This window comes from Camelus bactrianus, chromosome 33, assembly GCF_048773025.1.
Source record: "Camelus bactrianus isolate YW-2024 breed Bactrian camel chromosome 33, ASM4877302v1, whole genome shotgun sequence".
Lineage (NCBI taxonomy): Eukaryota > Metazoa > Chordata > Mammalia > Artiodactyla > Camelidae > Camelus > Camelus bactrianus.
In genome coordinates, this window is record NC_133571.1 from 23615439 (window position 1) to 23640158 (window position 24720).

The 24720-nt window shown below is 57.3% G+C and overlaps 1 protein-coding gene across 2 annotated transcripts in view; it reads right to left on the reverse strand.

Annotated features, from left to right (window-relative positions):
• OPCML (opioid binding protein/cell adhesion molecule like) overlaps positions 1-24720 on the reverse strand; it is an 864383-nt gene that overhangs the window by 19622 nt on the left and 820041 nt on the right. For both annotated transcript variants that reach the window (XM_074356895.1, XM_074356894.1), the window contains exons 5-7: positions 8879-9016; positions 8403-8523; positions 7795-7946 (exon numbers count right to left, since the gene is read on the reverse strand). In XM_074356895.1, the coding sequence (XP_074212996.1) occupies positions 7795-7946; positions 8403-8523; positions 8879-9016 (411 nt within the window). The remainder of the gene's footprint in view (positions 1-7794; positions 7947-8402; positions 8524-8878; positions 9017-24720) is intronic.

A 24720-nucleotide genomic window follows, 5' to 3' on the forward strand; every position in this document is an offset into this window, starting at 1 on the left:
CGGAACCACTGCGTGAGCCTCCCCAGGTACTTGGTACCCAGGACAATACAAGTTTCAATCTCAATAAACACAGACTAAGGAGAAAGGTGGTTCTTGTCTCAAATCTCGAATCCAGGCTTTGTGACGGGAGGCAGACTTTCCAGCTTGGGTTCCACTTCAGGAAACTCACCCGACAGGCACCGGGGTCGAGGACGAGGATGACTGAAGATGACGCTGAAAGGCCAAGGAGCGGTGTCTGTGGGCACGTGGCTGGGACAGACACCTGAGAGGGGCCCTTGGAAGGGTTTTCGCTGTGTCCACCTGCCCTGGCCTCGCTGCCTTGACTTTGCAGCCTAAACCCTGCAGGGCAGAGGTCGCTGACCGCCACGAAAGTGCAGCCGATGCTTGCAGCGTCGGCGCCAGTCCTGGCTCTGCGGCTTTTGCCGGCCGAGCGCTCTCAGACAGAGCTCTTTGAGTCTTCTCCTTGAAAGCAGGGGCAGCGCCCTGGGGTTCTCAGGGTAAAGGGTCACGGTGGTCGGGACGGAGTGTGGAGGAAGCGGTCGTGTGGCCATGGGGGCTGGCGCCCGGGCCGCTCCACGCCCCACCCTCCACTTCTTAGTTGAGGCTAATACTGGCCTATTTCAGTCTTTTCTAAATACTCTGAGCCTGAGGTGAGTGTTGGTGGGTAAGAGTGAGGAGGAGAGACAGGGGAGATGGGGGCTTGCTGCTGAGAGAGGCAGCAGGCCGTGAGGGCCTAGGAGGGCACGGGCCACCGAGCGGGGGCAGGGGGAAGGTCCAGAGCCAGGCTTCGTAGCAAGTCCAAGGGCAAGGGACCAGTCTGAGAGGGAAACCGACCCCACTCTGGCCTTGGGAGCCAGGCTGTCCACTCAGTAGGCTTGTGCTGGTGCCTGCCCCAGCCAGGCTCTGCTCCAGAAAGAAGGGGGCACACCGTCTCCCACACCACAGAGCCTGCACACCGTCAGGGCCTAGAATACACTCTGCCCTGGTCTAAATCAATAAGCAAACACACAACAAATTGTTTTTTAAGCCCTCACGGATTCTGAGAAGAAAGCCCTTTGAAATAGAACAATGGACATTCCTTTGATCTCAGGAACACCCCACCTGCTGGATAGTCTGAGAGGACAAGATTCAGGAGGCATGGAGGATGGAGTGTGAATTTTGACTCTGCTCTCACTAGAGGAACGGCTTTGGAGAAGACGGTCAACTTTTCTGATATAGGTTTTATTTTTAAGTCCAAAATATGTGGGGGGATGGTTCTACCTCCCCTTACAGGGCTGCTCTGAGGATGAGTTAAGATGGTACCTAAAATCCCTGAGTATAAGTAAAGGATGAATAAACTCTGGGTGAATTAGAACCAAGATAATAATTGCCAGTCTCTAAAACAGCACCCTTTGTGGGGATCCTGCTTTAAATAAGAGGCCGTGTGGATACCAGGTTCTCAGGGACAATTGTCAAACACCAGCTGAGAGCAGACGTGGCTCTGGCTTAGCAAGCAAGTGACCAGGTCGCTCCTGGCATGGCCGGAGGAGGCTCTGACCACAGATGAGGTCTTCCCAGGAAGGCTGGTTATTCCAAGAAACTGGGTTTAGAAGCCCAGCCCTTTCTGCGGGCAATCGCCACGTTTAAGGGATCTTTATTCATGGTTGGCCACGACTCAGTCCAACAGTGTGTTTGTTACAAGCATCAGACTTAATTCAATACTTTTCAGGGACAACCACACCCTTCCTCCTCCACCCGCCTCAAAGCTACAGATGCATCACCTCCTTCACGCCTGAAGGTGAGCATCCTTGAAGGGAAAAGCTTGCGTGATGCTACAAAGCCAGGAGACGAACTGTGAATGGCAACAACGACAAGCAGAGACCTCGGGGACAGACACGCAGACGAAAGTAAATACAGAATGCGGAGGTACAGGACGGAAACGATCATGGGGAAAACTCCAGGAACGAGAAATGCTGTCCAAGTTCCTCCGCTGCCAGGTGCGCTCCGGGCCACGGGGAAGGCTTCCAGCCACGCGGGAGGCCCAGCGGGGTGGGCAAGCAAGCAAAGAAAGAGGGGAGCAGACGAAGAAAGCCAAGTCCACTTGGAGAGGCTACTTACTTTGTTCAATTAAATATGCTGCACATTATAGACTATTTTTAAAAGCAGATGTGGTTGAGGGCTTAACATGGAATTAACCTGCGGGCCTAGCTCTCCTGGAAGCAAGAATTGGCCGCCGTGTTACAGGGGTGGCCGCCCGCCCTCGGGAGTGGCAGGTGTTGAAAATCAAAGTCCCCAAACTCAGCACAAAGCCCCCAGAAATATACAGAAGCTTTGGTGAACTCCCACCTTGCAGGGGATTTTGAAGCTCAAATGTGGAGGGTACATTACAAGCCATGAAGGTACCGAGATGTCACCGTTTTCCTGTCCATGAAAACACAGCCCAGTGCTTCAGCAAGGGGGACGACGGTCCAGCGGACATCCTACAGCAGCAGGTGGAGGGACCATCACATCAAGAAAAGAAAAGAAAGCCCACAGGCGAGTTGAACTCGGTGACACACAGCAAGATCAGGGAGGCGTCTGACGTCTAAGCGGATGCAGCTTGTTCTGAGATCTGGATGGGTTTTACAAGTATGAATATGAACTATGCGACCTTCCTAATGAGGAAGCAAAGGGATAATGATGCTCTTGGTGATTAAAAGAGGAGAGAGGAAATCTAATTAGAGGGCGTGTGCCTCACACTTGTTGGTGAAACGTAAACCTATTTGCAGCAGTGCCGGCTGATGAAGGCGCCTCGTTCCCCGTCAAAGGGACCTTCTCCTCCACTGTCTTTAATTACAGTGGCAAACACAGCGCTGTGTCGTGGAACAAGGAGGCTTAACCGGGCTTCACATCTCCAGGAAGACGTGCAGATAAAGAGGCAAAAAAACCCCACAAAAAACGCAGCCATCTTTGTTTTGTTCTTCCACAAAGATCATCGCTTAGAAGTTAGTACCAGAGGCTCACGCAAGCCCGCCGGCTCATCACGGCCCCGGGAGCGGCGAGGCCCCGGCCTGCGCCGGAGCAGCAGCCCCGCTGTCAGCCCCGCCGGGCGCCCCGGTCAGAGCCGAGCACTCCGGCTGACGGCCGGATGGCAGTGACTCAGACAGAGCGGGTGGGGGCGCGGGGGGGACCAGGAGTCTCATCACGAGAGAAATGTGAAATGTCTGCATATTTTATTTTCCTAATATGTTGACATTTTGCAGGTTGCAGAAAATAAGAGTGATTGCGCGGCTGTCATCAGCCAAAAGCCTCCGTCTCCTGCTCTGACTCATCCCCTCCCACCTGGGTTTAAACTGTGGATTTGGAAAATAAAAATCATATGCGTTATCAGCAGGAAATGGACAAGCATGTGCAGCTTTTGATGTCTCTGCAGGAAGAAATCACGCGATGGACGTCTTCCTAAACCGTCTGCTGGGACGTCTGATAGAGTCTCCCTCACAAGAAAGACCCAGGGGAAAAGCCCTAAATTTCAAATTAGCGCCGGGCCGTGCGGGAGGCTGGAGCGCCAGGGGACGCATCAGGGCAGTAGCCATGTGGCTTCCCTGGGGGGGGGGGGGGGACTGCAAGGCCCTCTGGGTATTGGGCCTTCCTCTGGTTAGTGAGGCGCTCCCCTGCAGAGAGGCTGTGCGGATGCCCCCGTCAACTGGAAGATGCATTTATTAATCCAACCAGTGTGCACCGGGCAGTAACGACCGCCAGATACAGGGCTGCACCTCTTAATGCAGAAACAAATACGAACAAATTCCAGCCCGAGGGCACACAACCTGGAGAATCCAGACTCACCCCAAAGGGTGCAGGATGCGAGGAGCCGCTCGGGGCCCCTCTAGCTGAAGAAAAGCCCGTTTGAAGAGCCAGCCTGGTATGTCTGTTTATTCTGGAGAAACGGCCCTTAGCAAAAGAAAGACAGATCGCGTCCCCTTGTCTTCCAGGGGCTGCAGAGGCAGACTGTCTGCAGGGCTGTGCTGCGGCTGCGGGGCCGGGGCCGGGGCTCTGCCTGAGGAAAACTCTGCAGCCCGGATGCCACCCTGACCCGCACAGTCTGCCATTTCTGTTTGCAATGACAAGATGCCTACGTGCTGTCCCCATTCCTGGTCCTTAACTCTTCGTGGAACTAATTTGCACCGCTGCAGCTTCACAGACAAAGCGCGAGAAGCTGGATTTTCTCTCCGCAGCGTCCCCTCTCCCCTCCTGGCTTTGTTTGCCTGCTCAGTCCCTCCCCCCGCAGCTCCAGGAGTCCAGATGCTCACACAGCTCACTGAGCGCCCCATGTCTCCGTGGTGCTGGTGCCGGATGTCACCAAGTTCAGAAGCCCAAGGACAGGGTCGGGGCCTCTGGCTCAAGACCCAGGGGAGGCGGAGGGTTGGTGACTCCAGAGACAGAGAGTGGCCTTCAAGGGTGGCCAGCAGGCCGACTCCCCCCTCCCCCGGCTGCACGCAGGCCGGGCAGGACCCGGGGATGCTGGGCTCAGGAGGGCCCTCGGAGGCCTCGCCCGTCAGGAAGTCGGGCCAGTGCTCTGGTGCTCGAGCAGGTTGCTTCCAGGACGCAGGGCGCCCGCCGCAGCCCCGAGGCCACGGACGACGGGCTTCGGAGCCCTGCCTTCCCTCTGCTTTGCGAGCTCAGAACAGAGCCCTAGGCAGCCGGGAAGCAGGCCGGGACGCTGTCGTTCTGCTGGTCTGTCTCACGGCAGCCCCGGAACGGAGCACACGGCTTGCACCGGAGTCCGCACAGGAGCGCCGCCTCCGCGTCCCGGGACGGGTCCGCGGGGCACGTGTGCTGCCTCTCACGTCCCGCGGTTGCCGTCAACTAGGACAGGCACGCAGCGTAAAGGTCTGAAATGCCGCGGGGGTCGGCGCCCCGCCGCGCGGTCCCCCTGTCGTGCGGTCCGGGAGGGGCCGCGGCTGGTGCAGCCCCGCCCCCGCCCCCGCCGAGTCCCTCCGCCGCCACGCCCTCTGTCCCTCCGCCCCAGCGCTTCCCACGTCGCCCCTGCCTCCGGCCTCCGTGTCCGCTGCCTCCTCCTGAAGTCGCTTTCATCGCACTCGCCTTTGTTCTGTGCGCGGAGGCAGGAAGTAGATGGAAGATGGGTCCGTGTGCGAGGCCTGCTAGGAGTGGGTGCTGTGAGGGGTTCACGGGGCCCAAGGGTCCCCGGCAACCAGGGCTCTGGTCCCTGAGGGCAGACGCCAGCACGCGCCTGGGAGCGCGGGCCTGCCGAGCAGCCTGGGGAGTGGGAGCGTTCGGGCTGTACGTCTGCAAACCGTCCCTTGAAATGACGAGGGCGGACTGGGTAGCCAAGAGAGGAAACCGAAGTGCAAGACGGGCTCCGACAGGCTGACGGGAGACACGGGTTTCACGGGGCCGCTTCCCTGGGGAAGCTGTGTCTCCTAGGAACGGAGTCGTGTCCCCCAGATTCACGCGTTGACGCCCTAACCCCCAGTGTGTGTTGGAGTTGGGCCCGTCCGGAAGTAGAGGTTAAATGAGGTTATGATGGGGGGACCCCGATGAGATAGGGTTAGTGTCCCAGTGAGAAGACACACTGGGGAGCGGCCCTCTCTCTCTGCCGGTGCTCAGAGGAAAGGCCATGCGAGGACAGCGTGGGCGTCTGCACGCCAGGAAGAGAGCCCGCATCAGAAACAGGTGGTAGCTTTTCCCGGCTTGATCTTGGCACCTTGGCCTTCCGTCTCCAAAACTGAGAAGACACACTCTGTTGGCTAAACCCCCAGCCCACGACACTGTTAGGACCGCCCGGGCAGGCCCGTGCGCTGCTCCCTGACGTGACGCACCTCTTCCTCAGTTAACGGGAGAGACGGACGGGCACGTGGATCATGGAGTGGCCAGTCCCGGGGGTCCCCTCGCTGGGGGGTGAGGGGGTGATGGCGGGGCCGGGGCAGAGTGGCAGCCTGACTTCGCACTTCTCTCTTGGTTTTATCAGGACCAAGGGAGAGGTGTTCACAGACGCCAAGGCAGGGGCAGAGCTGGTGGCCTGTGACTGTCTGGGGCCAGAGCTGTGCAAAGTGACCATTGCCGAGCTGATTCCAGGTCCAGCCGTGTTCTGCGTGGCTGACTGACCCTGGCAAGGACAGCTGTGAGGCTGGTACCCGGGAAAAAGAGGAAGGGCCAGTGCTGCTGCATCCGGCCTGAGAGTGAGCGTGGGTGTGTGACCCCTGGCGCCCCTGCCACCCTCCGGGCAAAGACCGGTGTCCGAGGAGGGGTCTGGGTCCGGGTCTCATCACACCTGTTCGCTAGCCGCGCATGCTCCCTTCAGCATCACCTAGCCTCCTGGGTCCTCCTCTTACTCGTCTTTAAAATGGGGCCATAACCTGTCCTGCACAGCCCAGCATGCCCAGAAGCCAGTACACATTGGGTGAACGGAAGGTGTTATTAGGATCATTATGAATAATCACCCATGTGCTTCTATTTCAAAATGAAGCTTTCGGAATTAAGCTGTTAGCCCTGTTTGCCTTGGGCTGGGAGAATTGTACATTCGTATTAAGGTGACTTCTCCATGGAGACGATCACCTGATCATCTGATAATCCCTGTGGTGTCTGGGATGGGTGCCCCCTGGCGCTTCTGTGTGCAGAAACAGCGGAGCACCCACTCCTCCTAAAGGCCACCAAGGAGAAGCTTATTGTTTTGGGGGCAGAAAACTCCTCCCTCTGAGATGTACAGCGGTATGACCTATGCATGCGAGTGGAAGCCACTATGCTCCACATGCTTGTCCCCTAAACGGTGCACACCAGCCCCTGCAGTCTAACCGCTAAGGAGAAATGCATCAGGGAGTGGGGCAGGCAAGCCTGTCTTTGAAGGAGGCTGAAAATCAAAAGCATCGGCATTCAGGCAGGAGGGGGAGGAAGGAACATGCTTACCCACCTGCCACGGCTGGTGAGGGGCTTATTTCTAAGACACACACAGCACAATGCACACACAATGCGGAGAGAAAACAGAAGACACAGATCACACATTTCAGATGGTTGGTGGACAAAGCTCAGTTCACGTCCACGCGGAAAGCTTGTTCAGGGTCTGAGGGACACGTGAACAAGGGACACCCGTTCGTCCTCCTCACCAGATGCAACCCTCCGACCGAGCCTCCGCAAATCAACACGGACACACACACGGACTGTCACAGCAAGCTGGGCTGGCCCGCGGGGTGGCATGTGGCACACGGGGAGGGACACAGCAGGGTGAGAACTGAGCGAGGGCGGGATGAGGGCTCCCCGGAGGGGGCCGTCAAGGCTCTGGAGGCCTCTCCACCCGCATGGGAGGGAAGACCTTCAGAGAGGAGACAGACGGTCCAGCTGGGACAGAGCAGCCGCCCTGACGAGGACACAGACCCCTGCTCCGTTCATTCCAGCGACAAGAACATGGCACGACCGTCAACACGGGAATCAAGATGGCAGCAGCTGCTTGGTTAAACATTGCCCCAGAATCGTAGGCTCTTCTGGTGGAGGCGATCTCCACATTACACCCAATTTACCCCGAGACCAACAGAGAGCGCTACAGCGGGGCTGCTCCGTGCTTCTGTCTTATTTACAGCAGCCACCAGCCAGCCTGGTTCAGAGCTGGTTTTGCTCTTTTTGTGAGACGGAACCTCACTTGACAGGAGACCTGGTGAACCCCTCGTGCCACCTGCCGGGGGAATGTTGGGAGTGGGAGCGCGCGGATCTAAGGGCGGCGGGGTGAGCAGCACGATGGACGCCGGCCACACAGATGGCGCCCGCCCCCTCCCTCCGAGTCCCCGCGCCCCCGCGGCCGCGCCCCACGCCCGGGCGCCCTGCACTCACCATACAGTGTGATGCTGGCGTTGGTGTTCCCAAGCTTGTTCGTGGCCACACAGGTGTAGTTCCCATAATCCTTCTCTGAGACGTTGAAGAAGGTCAGAGTGGATATGTGTCCTTTGTTCTCGATCCTCACGCCTTCCAGGCCGGTGGCCAGTCTGCGTAAGGAGAAGATGCTGCGGGTCTGGTCCACACACACAGTTAGACAGCGGACAGGAGGCACTGGGGGACTCGAGGTCCCCCAGATGAAGCCACACACAAAATGCTCCTCCCTCTGGCTAACCCAGTCTGTCTACCTCAGACCCCAAGCTCCCCGGCCTCCACCAGGAGCGGAGAGGGAAGGGCGCCCAGGCTCCAAGGCTGCTTCCTGGGTCCTGGTCACAGAAGGTAGCCGTGTCTACAGCTAACCTCCGACTCGGAAACAAGGTCGATCCATTTTGCCCACTTCCCAGCCTCCTCTGTTTCTGTCTGGTTCTAAGAGGAGACTATTACGAAGGAGGCTGTAACCATTTTGGTTTTGCTGTATCTTCCCCCTTGACCGCAACACCCTCCTTCTGTGCAGGGAAGGCCCCCAGCCCTGCTTCAGATGCGCCCTGTTTCCACGTCGTGGGTACCTGGTGTCCTCCTTGAACCACTGGAACTCAGCCACAGGCACAGCAGGGGCTTCGCAGCTCAGCATGCCCTTCTGGCCAACCGAGACGCCGGTGTTCTTGGCTTTGGAAATGTAGGGAGGGTCTGTGGGCAGATGCAGAGTGAGTCCATGGACAGGGGAGGGGCACACTGGGACACCCCACCTTCCCGGTTAAACCACCATTTATTTGGGCAAAAGAACTTCTTGCTTGAGGATATGGTATTGACCCCAGCATCTTCCCCAAGGCTTCCAACTAACCCAGAGCTAACCCTTCTCCCCACTAGGGAAAAGCTCTGACAGGGGCAGGCAGGCCCGGGACATGTGGCTCTGAGCAGTGGTGGGCCCGGCGGTCTGGTCAAGTGCGTTCCTGCCGGGCACAACCCGGGTCTGTCGGGATGCGGCACTGCCCCTTCCCGCGGGCGCCCTCCTCCCGCGGAGCCCCAGCCGCTGTCGGCTCACAGTTGACGGTGATTTTCACTTTCCGCACGTCGGGCGCTGCCACGTCGTTCAGGGCGCTGCACTCGTAGTCCCCGGACTGGTCCCGTTTGATGTCCGAGATCTCCAGGTACTCGTCCTCGCTCACAAAGCCCTGGCCCTCTGGGGGGAAAGACAGGCAGAAACAGGCGAGAAACTGTGAAACCAGGGCCCTGACTGCATTCCTGTCCAGAGCTTACAGGAGAAAGTCTACAAAGAGCCATCAAAAACGGGTTTGATTAAAAAAAAATTAGAAAAAAAAGGGGGGGGGGTTTGAACACCAAGTCAAGGATGACAGACACTGGGTTGGCCTCAACATTTGGCGCTGGAAGAAAGAAACTCCCTGCTTGAGGGTTGAATCAATGTGTTTTTTTGTCCGCGTGACTTTAACTTCTTAGACTATTTGATAAAAGGGGCCCCGCTAGTTTCCTGATGGGACTACTATGAGGCTTCACTAAGAAAGCACGTGTGAAACACCACAGCGCGTTACTACGCTTTGATAGTCTCTTAAAGAGAATTGTCACGATCAGAAATATAATAAAAGTGAGGGGATGACGTGAGGGCATTTAGCACGGGCGTGCCAACTTCTCACTACGTAGCGATGCCTTTGCAGGCGGAATACAGACGACCGACCACCTGTGGGAGAAACAGGCGACCTCCTAACACTTTAATACAAACAGGCACAAGGCAGCTGGTAGGTTTCAAACTGTCCTGGAGGAGGCAGGTGGGGGATGATGAATGAAAAGCCCTTCTTGCCTGCTCCGGGGCAAGTGCTCAGTAAACATTTGCAAACAAAGTAAACCTGTGAGCCCCGAAGGACAGACCCCTGGTAACCTTACTCCACAGTGGAAAGTCAACGCTAACATGGGTTGATTACCCGGCTTCGTGGGATGTTCTGATGGCTGTATTCTCAGGTGCTTGTGAAGCTTGCAATTCATAGAACATCCTGGGTCTGCAGAGGCTGCATGGCTTGCAACGGCCAAGAGAGGGGAAGGAACAGACTGCTTCACACAAAATGGGGGTCGCTACGACCATACCACCTCACTGAGTGAGAAAATGAATTTCAAGTCTTTCTATAAATTAAGTGGATCTTGAATTTTAATTTGCAAGTAAATCCTTGTGAGACATTTTGTGTATGTGTATATATGTATATATACACATGCATACATATACAGAGAGAGATTTGGACGCGGGGGTCCAGCGTGGCACCGGGCCTTCTGTACTGCTAGCAAGTGTCCCAGCATGCCTGCGCCGCTGGCCTGGGGCGCACACTCTGGTCGCTGAGGCTGCACGGCCCCACCCGCTCTGCCAACAGCCTGCAGCCCGCACCTGGTTCCCCAGGGCTCTGGGCCTGTGGACAGCTGGTCGGCCCCATTTCCTGAGTGCCCCTCCTGTTGGGACCCTCTCTCTGGAGGGCAGAGCTTCACAGGGCACATCCAGGCTGGACCCTTGAAGGTCTGGACCCTCGAAGCTCAAGTTTCCTCTGAGTCTTCACGATCTTACAGTAAAATGTGCATTCACTCAAACACAGTTTCCTTTGCTAGGAAAGGCTGTTGAGAAGCCTCCCCACCTTGAGCCCAGGGAAGGGGGCCAACATGCCATTCTCTTCACTGCTTTGAATACCAGGTGAGAGTTTTAAAGCAGAACAAATCTAGTTTGCTAAATGCCTGGAGACCCGGGAAACTGCCGGGTTGAAGGCCTTCCCCGCCCTCCCCAGGTCTGGCAGCCGCGTGAAGTCCTGAGTCTGCTGCCGACAAAGCGCAGGAAGCAGAAAACGTTTGAATCCTCTTTGCTGCCAGGAAGGCCGGCGGCCGACCACGGGGCAGAGGGAGGAGGACAGGGGCAGGACGGGAGGGGGAGGAGAGGAAGGCGCTGGCGCGACAGGAGGGAGGGGGCCGGCACAGCCACTAAGGGAACCGCGCAGCCATGAGCACCAAGGTGGTGGGAGGTCTGGCTCCCAGGAGACCCTGACCTTCATCCTATGCTCATCGTAACACACGGTCATGGGAAATGGCCCTCCCACAGGCGCCGTGGCAGCTCTGAGCTGACCATAAAGGGTCACAAAGTGGGTGATGGCCCAGTTCACGGGGACCCCAGCCTCTTCCTGAAAGTAGCTGGCCTAACTCTCCCACTTGTGAGCACGTGACATCACCGGGCCCATGAAGAGTACACACCCCCGCACCTCACGGCCCATCTCACCGTCCTAGACGCCCCAGCGCTGAGGCTGCCACCTCTCACCTGCCACGGGGGCCCACGCTCTGCCTGCGAAACACGCATCTCCTAAGCCCGTGGCTCTCTCTGCCCTTCGGAGACGGCCCGCACGGTGTCTGTGGAGCGTGCATCTCTCTGAATAAACCCACCGTCACTCTACAACGGCTCGCTCCTGAATTCTTCCCTGTGTGAAGCCAAGGACCCTCACTCGACAGGGTGCGTCCCAGGGACTCGCCTGAGACCTGAGACCTGGGACCTGGGACCTGGGACCTGGCCGTCCTCTCACGCCCCATGTTCCTGTATCACACGGGGCTGAGGAAGGACAGAAAGGCAGACGGGGTGCAGGCAAGATGCCCTCAGGATCACAGCAGATTCTGAAAACACATTCAAAAGGGATATTTTTTAAAAAAGACTATAAGACTATAATTGTTTTTTTCCTGAGAAAACGTATGAAAGCAGGAGCTCCAGGCCTGCCCCCCAGTTCTGCTTCACGGTGACAAGGACAAGTCTGGCCATGAGCCCGTCACCCAGAGGCGCGGGAGCGTGCGCTGCGCGTTCAGACGGCCCCGAACGGCGCGACCAGAGACAGAAGTGAGTGGGCTCTGAATCCCTGGCAGAAATATATTAAAAAGCGGGGGCTCTTTTTTCCCACAGAGGAGGCTTAGAAGGAGGCAGGTTCGATCCACTATATTAGTGAGACGAAGTTCTGCAAGGATACAAACGGGCCATTTATTGGGGGCTGTGGGAGGTCCCTGGACCAAGACCCCTCGGGTGCAGGGTGCGTGCCTGGGGTTGGGCCGAGCCCGGTGGGCACAGGGGGGCCTCCCTGCAGGGATGCACAACCTGGTGTGACAGTCACAGAACGTAGGGAGCAGGGTCAGCTCCATGTCAGAAGCCCAAGGGCAGACCCACTCCTGCGGACCAAGGCTCCCTGGCCCCACCTGCTGTCCCCGATGCCCCCTGTGGGTATTTCACTCACCCCTGCCATGAGGAGGGGCTGGGCTGGGCGCTGTGGGCTGGAGAGGCAGCGGGAGGCCAGGGCCTTGACCGTGGGGAGCCCGCAGTCCATGGGCCTGGAACCAGGGGACTTGACCTTTCCCTCCCCCAGGCTCTGCTTCCATTCTTAACTGTTTTGAGGTCCCTCTAGTGAGGGACGGCGGGTCGGACTTGGGGGCTGGAGATGGAGGAGCCCCCGGGCATCGGGGATGAAGCGTGCGACGAGGAAGTCCAGGGAAGATCTGGGCCCTTCCAGACCTTCTTCCCCACTCTCCCTTCGTGTCCTGTCCCTCTGCGCCGGCTGTTTCTCAGCCCAATTGTCCCTTCCTTTCCTCAGCCAATTCCTCAGAATTATCGAGTTGGAAGTACCCTGAAGGGTCAACAGTTTCAGCCTTCCACCTTTTGGGAAAATTGTCCCTGACAGACTCCACCCCCCCCCCCGCGACGGTCCCCGGGGACAATTCCAGGGGAGGCCCGTTCCTTCGCTAGATTGTTCATGTCATCTGAGACCCTGTCCTCCCAAGGACCCAAGCCCTGCCTGGCTCCTCCCTCGGGAAGGATTAAAATTCGCCAGCAAGGTGCCCGGCCGCTCCGTCCCTCCTCATCAGCCACCGAAAGCTGCTGCTCTGTCTGGGGAAGATGCTCTGTGAGGTGAAAGGTTGGCACCTGTCACAGCTTTTGCCAGGGGACCTGTCAGGGGTGAGTCACGGTGACACAGGCCAGGGGCAGGTGCCGGGGGGAAGTGGGTGGGAAGGGTTGAGAAGGTCAGGAGGCGCCGGCACAGAGATGAGAGCGCTTGGGGAAGAAAGGCCCAAGGAAGCAGAACTTGGGTGAGCGAGGAAGGACACGGCCAGAAGGAAGCCGGGGGGGCGGGGAGCGTGGGTCACCCAGGGGCCGTGGGCGCGCGGGGCAGGGCTTCTGGAAAGACAAGAAATGAGTGCCCTGCTGCCCAGCCAAAGGCGCTCCTATAGACCATTGCTACTGGTGCCGGCCTTGGACCTGGAATCAGATGCCCAGAGGACCATGCACACCTGCCAACCTGTGAGGCTCTGTGATCGACCTTGGAGATGGATGGTCTCTCGCCCACTCACCAAAGCTGGGCAGCCAGTCACACTATCAAAGAACTGGCTTTACTCCTGTAAGGAAGGTGCTGTGTGCTTAGAAAAAAGTGTGGGTTGATCGGCATGTTGTGTACTTGCTGGAAATCCTGCCTTCAAGGTCTGGAGCCGGTCAAGGCCAAGGAAAGGAAGTGTCCGAAGCGGGCCCCTCCCTCTGCTTCTGTGCCCTCGAGGTGCCCAGGACAAGGTAGGGATGTGTGCCCAGACCCTGCCGCTCAGCCCTCCCTCTCCAGGATTCTGGCCAGAAGACGCCATCACCATCACATATAGTGAGTCACCAGCAGGTCAGAGCGGCAGCCTCCCTGCTGTCGAGCTGGCTTGCAGGCTGGGCTTGGCGTCCGAGAGGACAGGGCTCCTGGCCTTCTCCCTCTGGACTCAGGACAGCTGGGCACGTGCAGTGGGAGGACTCAGCTCCAGGACTGACCACAGGCCGGAGACTGGACCTGAGAGCAAGGGCTGCCTTGACGGAGAGTCCAGGGTTGGCAGGACCTCCAGGACCCAAGCGAGTGGACCAGGAGGGGAGGGTGATGGAACCAGCCTCCCTTGTGGGCAGGCGGTGGCCTTCTCCCTGCTTCCCCAGGTCCACGGCTGTCTGAGCAAATCCCCTCACCGGTCACACTGGTCACCCACCTCCCACGGGGGGGGCAGGAGTGAGGGCGCGGAGAAACGAGCACAGGGGAGCTACCTGCCCCTGTCTGGAATCTGCGGGCTGGGAATAGGGTCCCCCTCTTCCTCCAGCTCCCCTGGCATCTTCTCCATCACATACCCCCGGACACCAGAGCCTCCTTCTTTCGAAAGACAGAAACCTCAGAACATGCCTGAGTTTGGAATAGGGGCAGGTGTCTGCGCTGGGGATAGGGTGGCCCTGCGCTGTTAGCCCTTGCTGCCCGTGTGACTTCACCGCTCTCTCAACTGTAAGCACGTCGAGAAGGAGTCACGTCCGCCGCTTTACGGTCCCCTGGTGCGTCCATGGAGGCTAAAATATGGGGTTTGTTCACACTCTGTGTGACGGCTGGGGTTTGGGAACCCCGAGTCCCCCCACAACTCTTCCCCCTTTCAGTCTTCTCTCTCTCTGCCAGTCTCCTGTGCACACGCACCTCCCCGCCCCGGCCTCTCCTCAGAACCCTGCCGGCCATGAGCAACCTGGGCCCCCTCCTTAATTAAACCGGGGCGCGGACAGCGGCCCAGCCCTTCCTTGCCGGCTCCCAGCCCCAGAGACACCCCTTCAGCACAAGGCAGGGTGCGACAGACCCACCGCTTCATGCCCCGTAATTAACACGAGCACCTGGTTGCGCTAAAGCCGCCTGGCTTGGGTCAGAGCCTCCGAGTGGACATCTTACTTGCTGGTGGTGACAGAAGCTCTCTGTCTTGGAGTCCGAAAACTTTTCTCAGGCTGGGGCCGCTGGGACCTTCCCCACGGGAGGGGTGGCCTGCCCCACCTGGGCGGGCTTGCGGGCAGCCTTCCCGGCGGCTGAAGTGAGCTGGCTGGCGACAGGGTCAGCGTGCCACTGGGAGGGTGGACTGGGCTTCCAGTGGGGCTGGGGTGCCAGGGGGCCCTGCTGAGATCCCTGGCAGTGGTGAGTTTCCCAAATCTTTCCCCGTTATTGACGGGACTGCAGAGGAGGACAAAGATGGGAAGGACCCTGGTGACTCGTGCAGAAGGACTGTCCAGAAGGACAGACTGACACACTGGGCTCTCTTTCCCGGGAGGACAAAAGCCAAGACAGAGGGGACGTGAGGACGGGTGGGGCAGGGACGGGACAGGAGACATGGAGGAGTGCCCCTGCAGGGAGGTCTGGGAAGCAGGGTGGGCTGGCATGGCTGCCCCGGTGACAGGGAAGGGCCGCCCGGGGGCACTGGAAAGACAGACCCTGGGCTCCTGCTCAGCCTGGCTGGGCTGGCCGGGGGCCCTGCCTCAGCTTCGTCCCAAACCTCCTCGGGGACTGCCATTCACAGCCAGGAGGACAGCGCAGTCAGCATGGAGAGGACTCCTGCGGCCCCTCTCTCCCAGAGCCCCGTTCCACGGGTGGGCTGCCGGCCCTCCTCTGCCGAGAAGGCGCTCAGGCCCAGCAGCCAGCAAGCCTGTGCCCTGGGCCTCCTGTGGACGGTCGCCGGCCTCCATGAAGGACCTACATCCATCGTGTCCATAGGGGATGCCGGAAACGGGCCCCCGGCGCAGCGGCAGGCAATGACAGCCGGGGCTTGCGGGGCCCTGCCGACTGCCCTTCCTCGGCCCGCAGTGGACAGGGAGGCCCGGGCCCCCAGCGGGGCGTGAAGGCCGGGCAGCCTCTTTCCAAAGCACAGAGAAGACGTGTGTTCAGCTTGGTGTCATGTACGTTCTCCTCCTCAGATGGGCTCAGTAGGAGGGGATTTTTGGACTCCAGACGATACTGTTTACCCAGAAGGAGGGGACCTGAGTGAGTGACAGAGTCAGGGTCCCCGAGAGGACGTGACACGCTCCCCTTGAGAGAAAGTGCAGGGTGTGCGCCAGAGGGAGAGGGCAGGAGGGGGACGCAGGCAGGCAGGCGGGCAGAGACAGACAGACAGGGAGGGACGGCGCGGAGGAGGATGCAGAAAGCGGAAAGCCAGGATTCCACACCCAGGCGGGCAGACGGCTGAGGACAGACGCCTACATCCATTTGGAGAACAGGTTGGTCTCTTCAGATTAAAGATGGAGCTGACACTTAACATTCTAAAAAGCACTAACTATAAACAGACACAAACAGTTCAGACCAAAACACAGAGGCTGAAGGAAAAAACAAAGAAAAACAGAAAATGACTTTCAAAAGCAGAGCTTGAACAGCAATGTTATTTACAAAACGTTTGGGGCATTTGAAGCGTTTTCACTAATCTCGTTGTCTTCCTCCTTTATTACTGTTATCTGTACTCTGAACCGACAGGGTTATTTCTCTACTAACAATGACAAAGTGCAATGCAGTCTGTGCTCTGGCCTAAATAAACTACTGCTTTAAAAGTGCTGCTGAAGGCACTGAACAGAGACTGCTTCCTCCATGCACACAGGTCCTCAGCAAGCGCGGCCCGGCCTTGCCGGTGTCAGCGCAAGCAGGCTGGACCCGTGCCCCAGGCCCGTTCCTCAAAGGAGACCAGACTAGGGACGGATGGAGATGCCGCCGTGCGTCCGGCCAGTGGGCGTCCAGCACCACAGTTCCCCGAGGGCACTTTGGAAAACTGACTTCTGAGCACACGGCAGACCTTCAGGGCCAGAATCTGTTGGAGGCAAGTGGCTCCAAAAGCTTCACATTATGTCTAATCACAGAGCAACATCAGAGCAAATGCGTGGCCTCTTGCTTGCCTTTGGGGAGTTAAAACTTTCCTTCCACATAACCCGCGATGGCTCCGACCCCTGGGGATCGTGGATTTGCAGAGTAATGCCCAGAAAGCTGGTTGTTTTTATAGGCAGGTGACCTTGCGGTTAGGTTTGTCTGGACAGCCAGCTCTCAGCGGACACCAGCTTTCCTTCTGGTCTCAACAGTGTGCTTGGGTGTTAGTCCACGCGGCCCCAGTATTTCCCTCCCAGGGAAAGTCCTGGCCACCAAGTGGGACCAAAGGCAGTGATCTGGTCCCCACATGGGGCGTGGTCCTCGGCTGTTGAGCTCTGTGGGACGAGGGTCAGCGTGGCCCCAAGCACTAAGCTCTCCTGGGGCTCTGGGCGCACCAGCCATGTCTTCTCTGGGAGGACAGAGCAGAGGGCAGCCTGGAGCTGGAGCCGCCCAGGGCGGGGTTGGCGCTGCAGCCCCCAGGGAGGAAGCCCAGCTGGGGCTCGAAGGCCTGAGTCCCAGCATTCAGACGCCGGGCCTGCGCCTTCTGGACTGCCTGGCACCCTGTGAAGCAGCCCGGTTGAAGCTGCTGGGGAGCAGCAGTTGGGAGGCAGAGTGCAGGCCGGTGTCTGCGGACGAGGCCAGGATGCAGGCTGACCCCTCCTCCTCTCTCCTCCCTTCCCTTTTATCCTCTCCCGTCACCCTCACCCCACGTCAGTTCCCGGCGCGCGGCAGTGGTCCTCGCCAGCCGTGCTCACTGACACTCACAGTAGCTTCCAGGCGGAGGAGCCGCCAAACCAAGAGCACTTGGCGTGCAGGCCACGCCGAAGGCCCTGCACACGTCGCAGTGCGTGCGGCCTGGGCTCCCGAGCGTCCCGGGGAGGTGGCTTGGCCCCAGTGCTCAGTGCTCGGGCACGCCGGGCGGAGCGGGTTAGGGGCCGTGTGCGCAGCAGCCTCTGCCCGGGGCAGGAGCAGGTCATGTCACGGGGCTCTCTTTGGAAACTGCCTTGTCGTGGACCCTCGTACCTGCACCTCGTGCTGTTCCAGGCAGGTCCACGTCCCTCCTACCATCCAGCCTGGCCTCTTACTGAGCCGAACTCTCACCAGTGGCGTCTGTCTTCCTGGCCTCGTCACCATGGAAGCCACATCACACACGGCCTCCTACGGCGATGAGAGTAAGTGGGGGAAACCGCTGTGCCCTGGGGCCTGACTTCCGCTTTGCCACTGACGTGCTGCGCGATTCTGAGTCCGCGGTTTTAGCTTGCCCAGCGCCGGCTCCTCTCCCTCCCTATCGAGTAAAACAGTTGCTCCCGATGGTCTCCAAGGCCGCCTGTGGAATTGCGTAACCTAGCGAGCCCGTCCGCACCCAGGAGGCCTGAAGACGGTCCAGGCCCGGAACCTGATGAGCACGCGGGGACGGGCAGGGGTCCAGCCCGGGGCCTGCGGCCGCTGACCCCTAAGCAGACAGAAGCAGCTCTCTGCAGCCGCCCACCCGCGCTCTGTCTGGGGTCTGGACAGACAGACACGAGACTGGAGACACCGTGCGATTCCGAGATGGCTCCCATCTGTCACCGAGCTGTGGCTGCTTGGTGACGGGCAGGAGAGGGGTTTGACAGTTATGAAGGACCGTGTGTGGCTGTGGGTAATGTCTTGTATTAATGGAGGAAATTAATTATTGCCTTTCCCTTCCAAGACTCCTGTTCATGCAGATTTTGACAAGTAGCTGTTTTTCCCTCCCCTCGATGGGCAGGTTGGAAGAATGTCTTACAGGCATAACTCAGCATCCACTATATGGTTCCAGGCCCGTTGGCGTGGGGCCGAGGGGCTGCTCCAAATGCAGCAAAACGCTCCTCTCCATCTTTCTGCCCGCCCGCCCGCCGCACCACTGCTGCCTTCCCTGCAAACACCCCCTCGTCCTTATGTGGTCACCGCCCAGGCTCTGCTCTCTGGCTGGGAAGGATTTGGGCAGTGAGAGTCCGAGAAGTCCTGGGTTTTTCCTACTGGCTCAGATTGGTTTGTCAGTTTTGGTTTTGTTACCTTGGGAGGCAAGGAGCCCCAGCCTTCTTGACAAAAGAGGACAAGAATATAAAAGAGAAGAGAATTGTAAGGGTGGCTGGGTTCTGAGGGGCCAGCCTGGATCGAAGGATTTTGGACAGACATGGGGAGGGCAGGAGGGGCTGTGGTACCCACACCGCACAGGGCAGGGGCCCGGAGCCCACAGGTGGCAGGTGGCGGGACAGGTGGGGCCGCCCACAGAGGGAGATTCTGAGAACCGGCCGGGAAGGAGGGTGTTGGCCACCCTGTCATGTGGCCCCGAGCTTACTTAACTTCCACTCAGCCCTAGAGGGTGGGTCCGTCAGTTTCACAGCACTGTACCTTGGCAGCAAGTCCGGGGGTGACACACCACATCAATAAAAGGAAGGCCCAAAACACCCCATCATCCCAGTGGACGCAGACAGTGAGTCCTGGAATGAACGTAAATAACAGTGCGGTGTGTGTCTCACTCTGCGTATTGCACCCAGATACACGCGTGGCGTGCACGCGCGACAGGAGAGGAACCCTCAGCAGAGAAGGAAAACTGCAGAGCCCTTACGGTTCTGACCCAACTCTCGCTGGTGGGCTCTTCTCACACCGAGCAGTTCGACATCAGCTGGGTGTCCCGCAGATTCTGACACGATCTACCTGGAGATCCTACACGACTGTCCCCGACTCCCAGTTTCAGATGCCAACTGCAGGGCGGGTTGTCACCTGTGCTTCTGACTGACTGGCTCCAGATCTGAGGTGCCCACGACCCCTCCTGGGGTTTATTAATTTGCTATAGTGGCTCACAATGCGCAGAGAGATCACCAGTTTATTACAAAAAGATGTATTTCAGAAACAGCCAACTGGAAGACTTGTGAGGACCAAGGTGCAGAGAAGCCGAGGCAGGGCCTCTGTGCCCACCGTCTCCGCTGTCCGTGAACCTCCACGTGTTCACAGACACGGAAGCTCCCTGAACCCTGCGCTTTTTTTTTTCCTCTTTGGTTTTAATGGCGGCTTGATTGGCAGCATGATTTAATGGCGGTTTTAATGCAGCATGATTGAAACACTGACCATTGGTGATTGAACTCGATCTCCATCCAGCCCTGGCCCCTCCCAGGAGGTGACAGTGGGACGGGGGAGACTGAAAGTTCCATGAAAATTCCAACCTGATAATCACAGGATTCGCCAGCTCCCACGCCCCGCAAGCAGCCACCACCCCTCAGTGCCATCCCCAAATCGCCGCATTAACATCACAAGAGACACCTCTTCACTCGCCACAGAAACCAGGTGCCAGGAACTGGACAAGGGCCAGACATTTCTTCTCATGAATCCCAGTATCAGAGCCGTTCTTTTCAAACTTCCGAAATCTCTGACTCTCTGTGTGCATGTGAGTAAGTTACTTACTAACTGCCTTGGGCTGCCTGTTTCATCACCAGTACTACTTAGGGGTTAGATTAGATTATTTTTAAGAAGTGTTAGCGCTCATCTTTTATAATCAACAGCTGGTTGAAAGAATAATGTGTTTTCTTCAACCACTGATTCGAAACCTGTGTGTGTATGTGTGCGTGTGTGCGTGCGTGTGTGCACGTGCAAAGTATGGCAAAATAAGGACACCTCACCTTCAATCTCATGAGAAGAGACAAGGATATGAAAAAGCCCGGAGAGCCTTGGGCTTAGCAAATCAGAAGCCAATTCATCTTGAGAAGAAAACAAGTGATATTTACATTATTAAGCCGCCATTACAAAGCCAATCAGCCGCAGAAGACAAGAGACCATTTCCATCAATTGCTACTGAACTGAACATAATGTTTCCATCACCTGCAGATTGTCGATGGAGGCTACAGCTCAGCCAGGAACGCTTCTATCACAGGGGATATTAATCAGGTAATAACTCTGTCGAATTAGCAAGGACACCGATGAGACGGTGGGGAAGCAGGCACAGAGACGGAGGAGGCAGCCGGGTCAATTCCTGAGACGGAGGCGCAGGGCCCCGGAGGAGCCCCGCGGTCAGCTCGCGCCCGGCTGTGCCCCCGCGGGTGGGGCTCTCACCGCAGAGAGCCAGCGTGTGAACGGGCGAAACGAGCCAGCAGCAGCGCCTGCTTGACAGCCCGCTTCCTCCCGGCTGCAGCAGTGCTGGGACGGCGCCTGGCTACTAGGGGGCCCGGACTTGGGGGTCTGGGGTGCCCCTGGCTGCTGGCTTTGTCAGGCCCCCCAGTCTACAGCCCTGCAAGCCTGGGTGGAAAGCATTGACCGATCATCTCATCAGAACTGCCTGTAGATTTGTGGAGGACATGGCACAAAAAAGACTTCTGGGTGCTCCTTTGTTGTGCTGGGGTGACAACAAGGGTCGCCGTAAAAAGCCCCGTCAGCTCAGTGCCTGGCCCGGTTCTCTGTGTTCCAGCTTCCTCTGCCGTCCGCTTGTGAACACTCCGGCCCTGCTGGACTTCCCTGCCAGTGAGGACAGGCTCCCATCCCCCCAAAGCTGCCACGGGTTCGCTCCCCGCTTTGTAACACGACAGGCTGGCCTGCTGAGAAGCGGCCCTGTGAATTGTGCTCAAAGCCGTCTCGAACTGGAGGAGCGAGGGGCTTCTCTCCTGACCCCGAGAGCCAGGCGCTGCGAGCCCTGGACGCCTCGCCTCAGGATGGGTGATGGCTTCTGGGTCCTGGGGACTAAAGCAGTTGCTAGGCACGCAGAGGATGATGGCCATCCAGGCTTTTGTCTTATCGGAGCAGGAAAACACACGGTCAGGCACAGGGAGGTGGCCGCGAGCCTGCCCGGGGAAGGGGTCTGGGGCGAGGACAGAGCAGAGGGAGCAGGGGGCCGGGCCCAGGGCTTTGGAGGGGTGTGGCCCAGCATCCCTGCCCCTGGAATGGGGCGGGGTCTGTGGCTTTGTAACCAGTCCCACGGGCCGGATGGCGCCCAGGGAGCAGGGCTGTTTCACACCCAATCAAGCCGCTCTCCGGGGAGCGCCGGGCACTACCCTGTGGGAACCCCACCCCAGCGCGTAAATTGCTTCGTGACTGCAGGGACACATAATATCTGCACACAGCCAGCACGCATACCGCCCAGAAACGATGTGATTTCCACTCTAAAATGTCAATTTATTTTTTTTCCAGTAGGGTATAATAATCATGCTCTGACCTGGACCAAAATAAACTTGTCAGGGACGGTGTGGCATAGCATCCGACTCACCCTCTTCCTGGGAGACACTTGTAATTTTATGAACAGAGTGCAGCTCCATTATAACAGAAGGCGTCACATAAACTGGGATATATTCCAGGTCGAGCCCTTCTCCTCGAACATAACGGTGACGTTCTTAAATGGCCCCATCTAAACCCCGTGCTTCTGACACCAGCTCCGGAAAGGAGTTTCGCTGGGTTCTCTCACTTCATCTCTACTTGATACTAAAATCCCAGGACCACAGCATCTCTTTGTGCTGGAAATGATCACCCTTGTCAGGTGGGTGCCTTGGAAATGTGGGCAAAGGAGGCTGGAGTGCGTGGTGGGCAGCAGGGGTCCCCTAACTCAGCCATCTTGTTCCCAGAGAAATGCCCCAGGAGTGAGGGCTGGCCCCACCTGTGTTCCCATCCCTGGGGTTGCCCTTGGAGTACCTGAGGTCACTCTTGTGCACAGAACTCGTCAAGGGCTTGGGAGGGGAGGCAGGCAAAAGAAGCTTCACCAGCTGCCGTCTGGCCAGCGGGAAAGCAACTTCTCTCTGCATCACCCAGTGTCCGAGAGCCTGGGCCCCGCCCTGCTGAGAGCATATTTCACTCTGGCCGCAAAGGAACCTTTGCCCCTTGTGGTTGTGGCCCCAGTCTTTAGTCACCCAAACACTGGGAGAAGGGAGTAAGGAATCCTGCAATAAGACCAAGGCTGGGTGGTTCCCTGAGAGTAGTAGTCACTTCCAACGGGGCAGAAACAAACAGGACCGGAGCGCTGAGAGCTGGGTCCCCCATGGAGTCTGCACACCCAGCTGCCCCAGGCAATCCCACATCAACACCCAGGGTGGCGCGCACTCAGAGACTGCTCCCGCAGATGCTGGGCCCCTCGCCTCCACCAGGGACAATTCCAGGGTCCTCCCCGTGGGATGAGCCCAGACTCAGGTTACAGTAGCTGTTCCCCTCACCTCTCCACGCCCCGACCTGCTTCCTCAAACCATCACAGCGCTGTCTCCAAGAGCTCTCCCCAGAACTCACATCTCACGCTCAGAGGCTGCTTACTAGGGACGCAGTCTATGACATCTTGCAACGGTTCGAGAAACTGAGGCTCAGAATGGTTGCTCAGGGAGGAGTCAGTGAGGCTCTTCCCCCACATTGTAGTTCTCCTGCAGAGGAAGGGAAATCCCTGCTACTGGGGCTCAGAGGAGGGCGGCACAGGGCCACCCGGGACTTCCCCCGGCGCGGACTTCTCTGGCCAGACCACTGGTTTCAAACCCATCCCAAACATCTCAAGACAGGTGTTCTTTTACTTAACAAATATCAGCCGCCTCCTTTCTGCCAGGCACAGTTCTACGCTCGGGTCATGTAGGGGAACAGAGCAGACACTTGGATTCCAGCGAGGAGAGCCAGTCACACACGCGGGGCCAGTGACGCAGGGCCACAGCCTCGTCCCAGACGCGAGCCGCGTAAATCTGGTGACGCCCTGCTCTCCGGGCTAACTGCAGCACAGTGCGCCCCGCCCCCGGGGGGCTGGGAGATGTGGATTCTAATCTGATTTGCAAGTCACGTATGCCTCAGCTTCCCCCGCAGGAAGATGAGGGCGACGGTCTATCAGCTCACCTCACACGCGTGACGTGTGCCGTGAGGCCCTGAGGAGGCGACGACCACAGGGAGGAGGGCTGCCTGATGGTGCTCACACGGCGTCCTCACACTTCTGGGTCTCAGGAGTCGCCGCCCCTTAATTCCCAAGGGCCGCAAGACCTTGCTTTAGTGGACTACGACTATCAACATTTACCGTACTAGAAACTGAGCTGAGAAAGACAATGTTTAATGATTTCCTTAGAGTAATAATTACAAACTCATTACATTTGAACATAAGTAACGTATTTCTACGGAAAACAGCTATTTTCCTAAATAAAAGTTGGTGAGAAGCGTTTTCACGTGTTGACAAGTACCCTTAACGTCTACCTTAACAGAACAAGCTTAGGTTCCCGTAGCTGCTTCTGAAACCCACTGTAATAGGTTGCCGTGGTTGAAGGACATGAAAAAAGCGTAGCTCCGCACAGAGACATAGTCACAAAAGAAAGTACTGTAGTCGCCTTTTCAGATAATTGCAGACATTTTTCTTTGATCCACAGCAACATGTAACAAGTAATTTCTGAAAGCTTCATTTCAATGTGGAATCTGAAACCACATTGATAAGTGAACGTTTTGTATTCTTTTACTTCAAAACCCACTGGCCTCTCTTTCCCTCTGAATGGCTCTTCCATCCATGCGTCATTTTGGAACATCACGTCGTGATTATTTAGAAAATCTGCATTCACTGATTTGTGTCGATCTTCCAAATGACGACAGACTTCATTAAAAAAATCTGTTAATATCACTGCCAGACTCATCAGAAAAGTCTTAGGCATTGGGACTCTACTAAGGTCACGATAGTGACTTTTTTTTTCCACTTTCCCCAAATTTGGGAAAGTTCAAATTCTATTTTTGGTAATAAGTACTATCAGCTTTTTTCTTTTTTTCCCTCCGAGTGACAGGCTTGTATGATTATTCATTTTCAAGAAAATGACAGCTGGATGACCAAGTCTGGGTAACCACAGTGTGCCTGCCAACTGTTCTTTCAAGTAAAAATTCCGTTTTCTGAAAAAAGAAGGGGCTACTTTCGCTCGCAACTCAAACCATCTGACAGTGACTTCTCCTGGAGGAAGTGCTATATTTTGTGCTTTGTTCGTACCTCTGTTCCCTTTCACTGGGCATTGAAAAGTCGTGTATTCAAGTGTTGAGATGCAATAAAATTAAATTTTGCTGCCTCAACAAGAACATTCCTGCATGCAACTGGCTTTCTATTCCTTTATGTTAATTTTTTTAAATGTGCGTGTGTAGTGGTGAGGAAGACAAGGCAGACTGGCAGCCTGGACGGTGCCTCCCTGATTCGTGCTGAGATCAGTGTGTACACCCACCCTCGCCTTGGACCATCAGGACAAATGCCAACACATAGGGGAAAAGCAGGCCATGTCTTAGCAATGCTATGAGAAGAGTT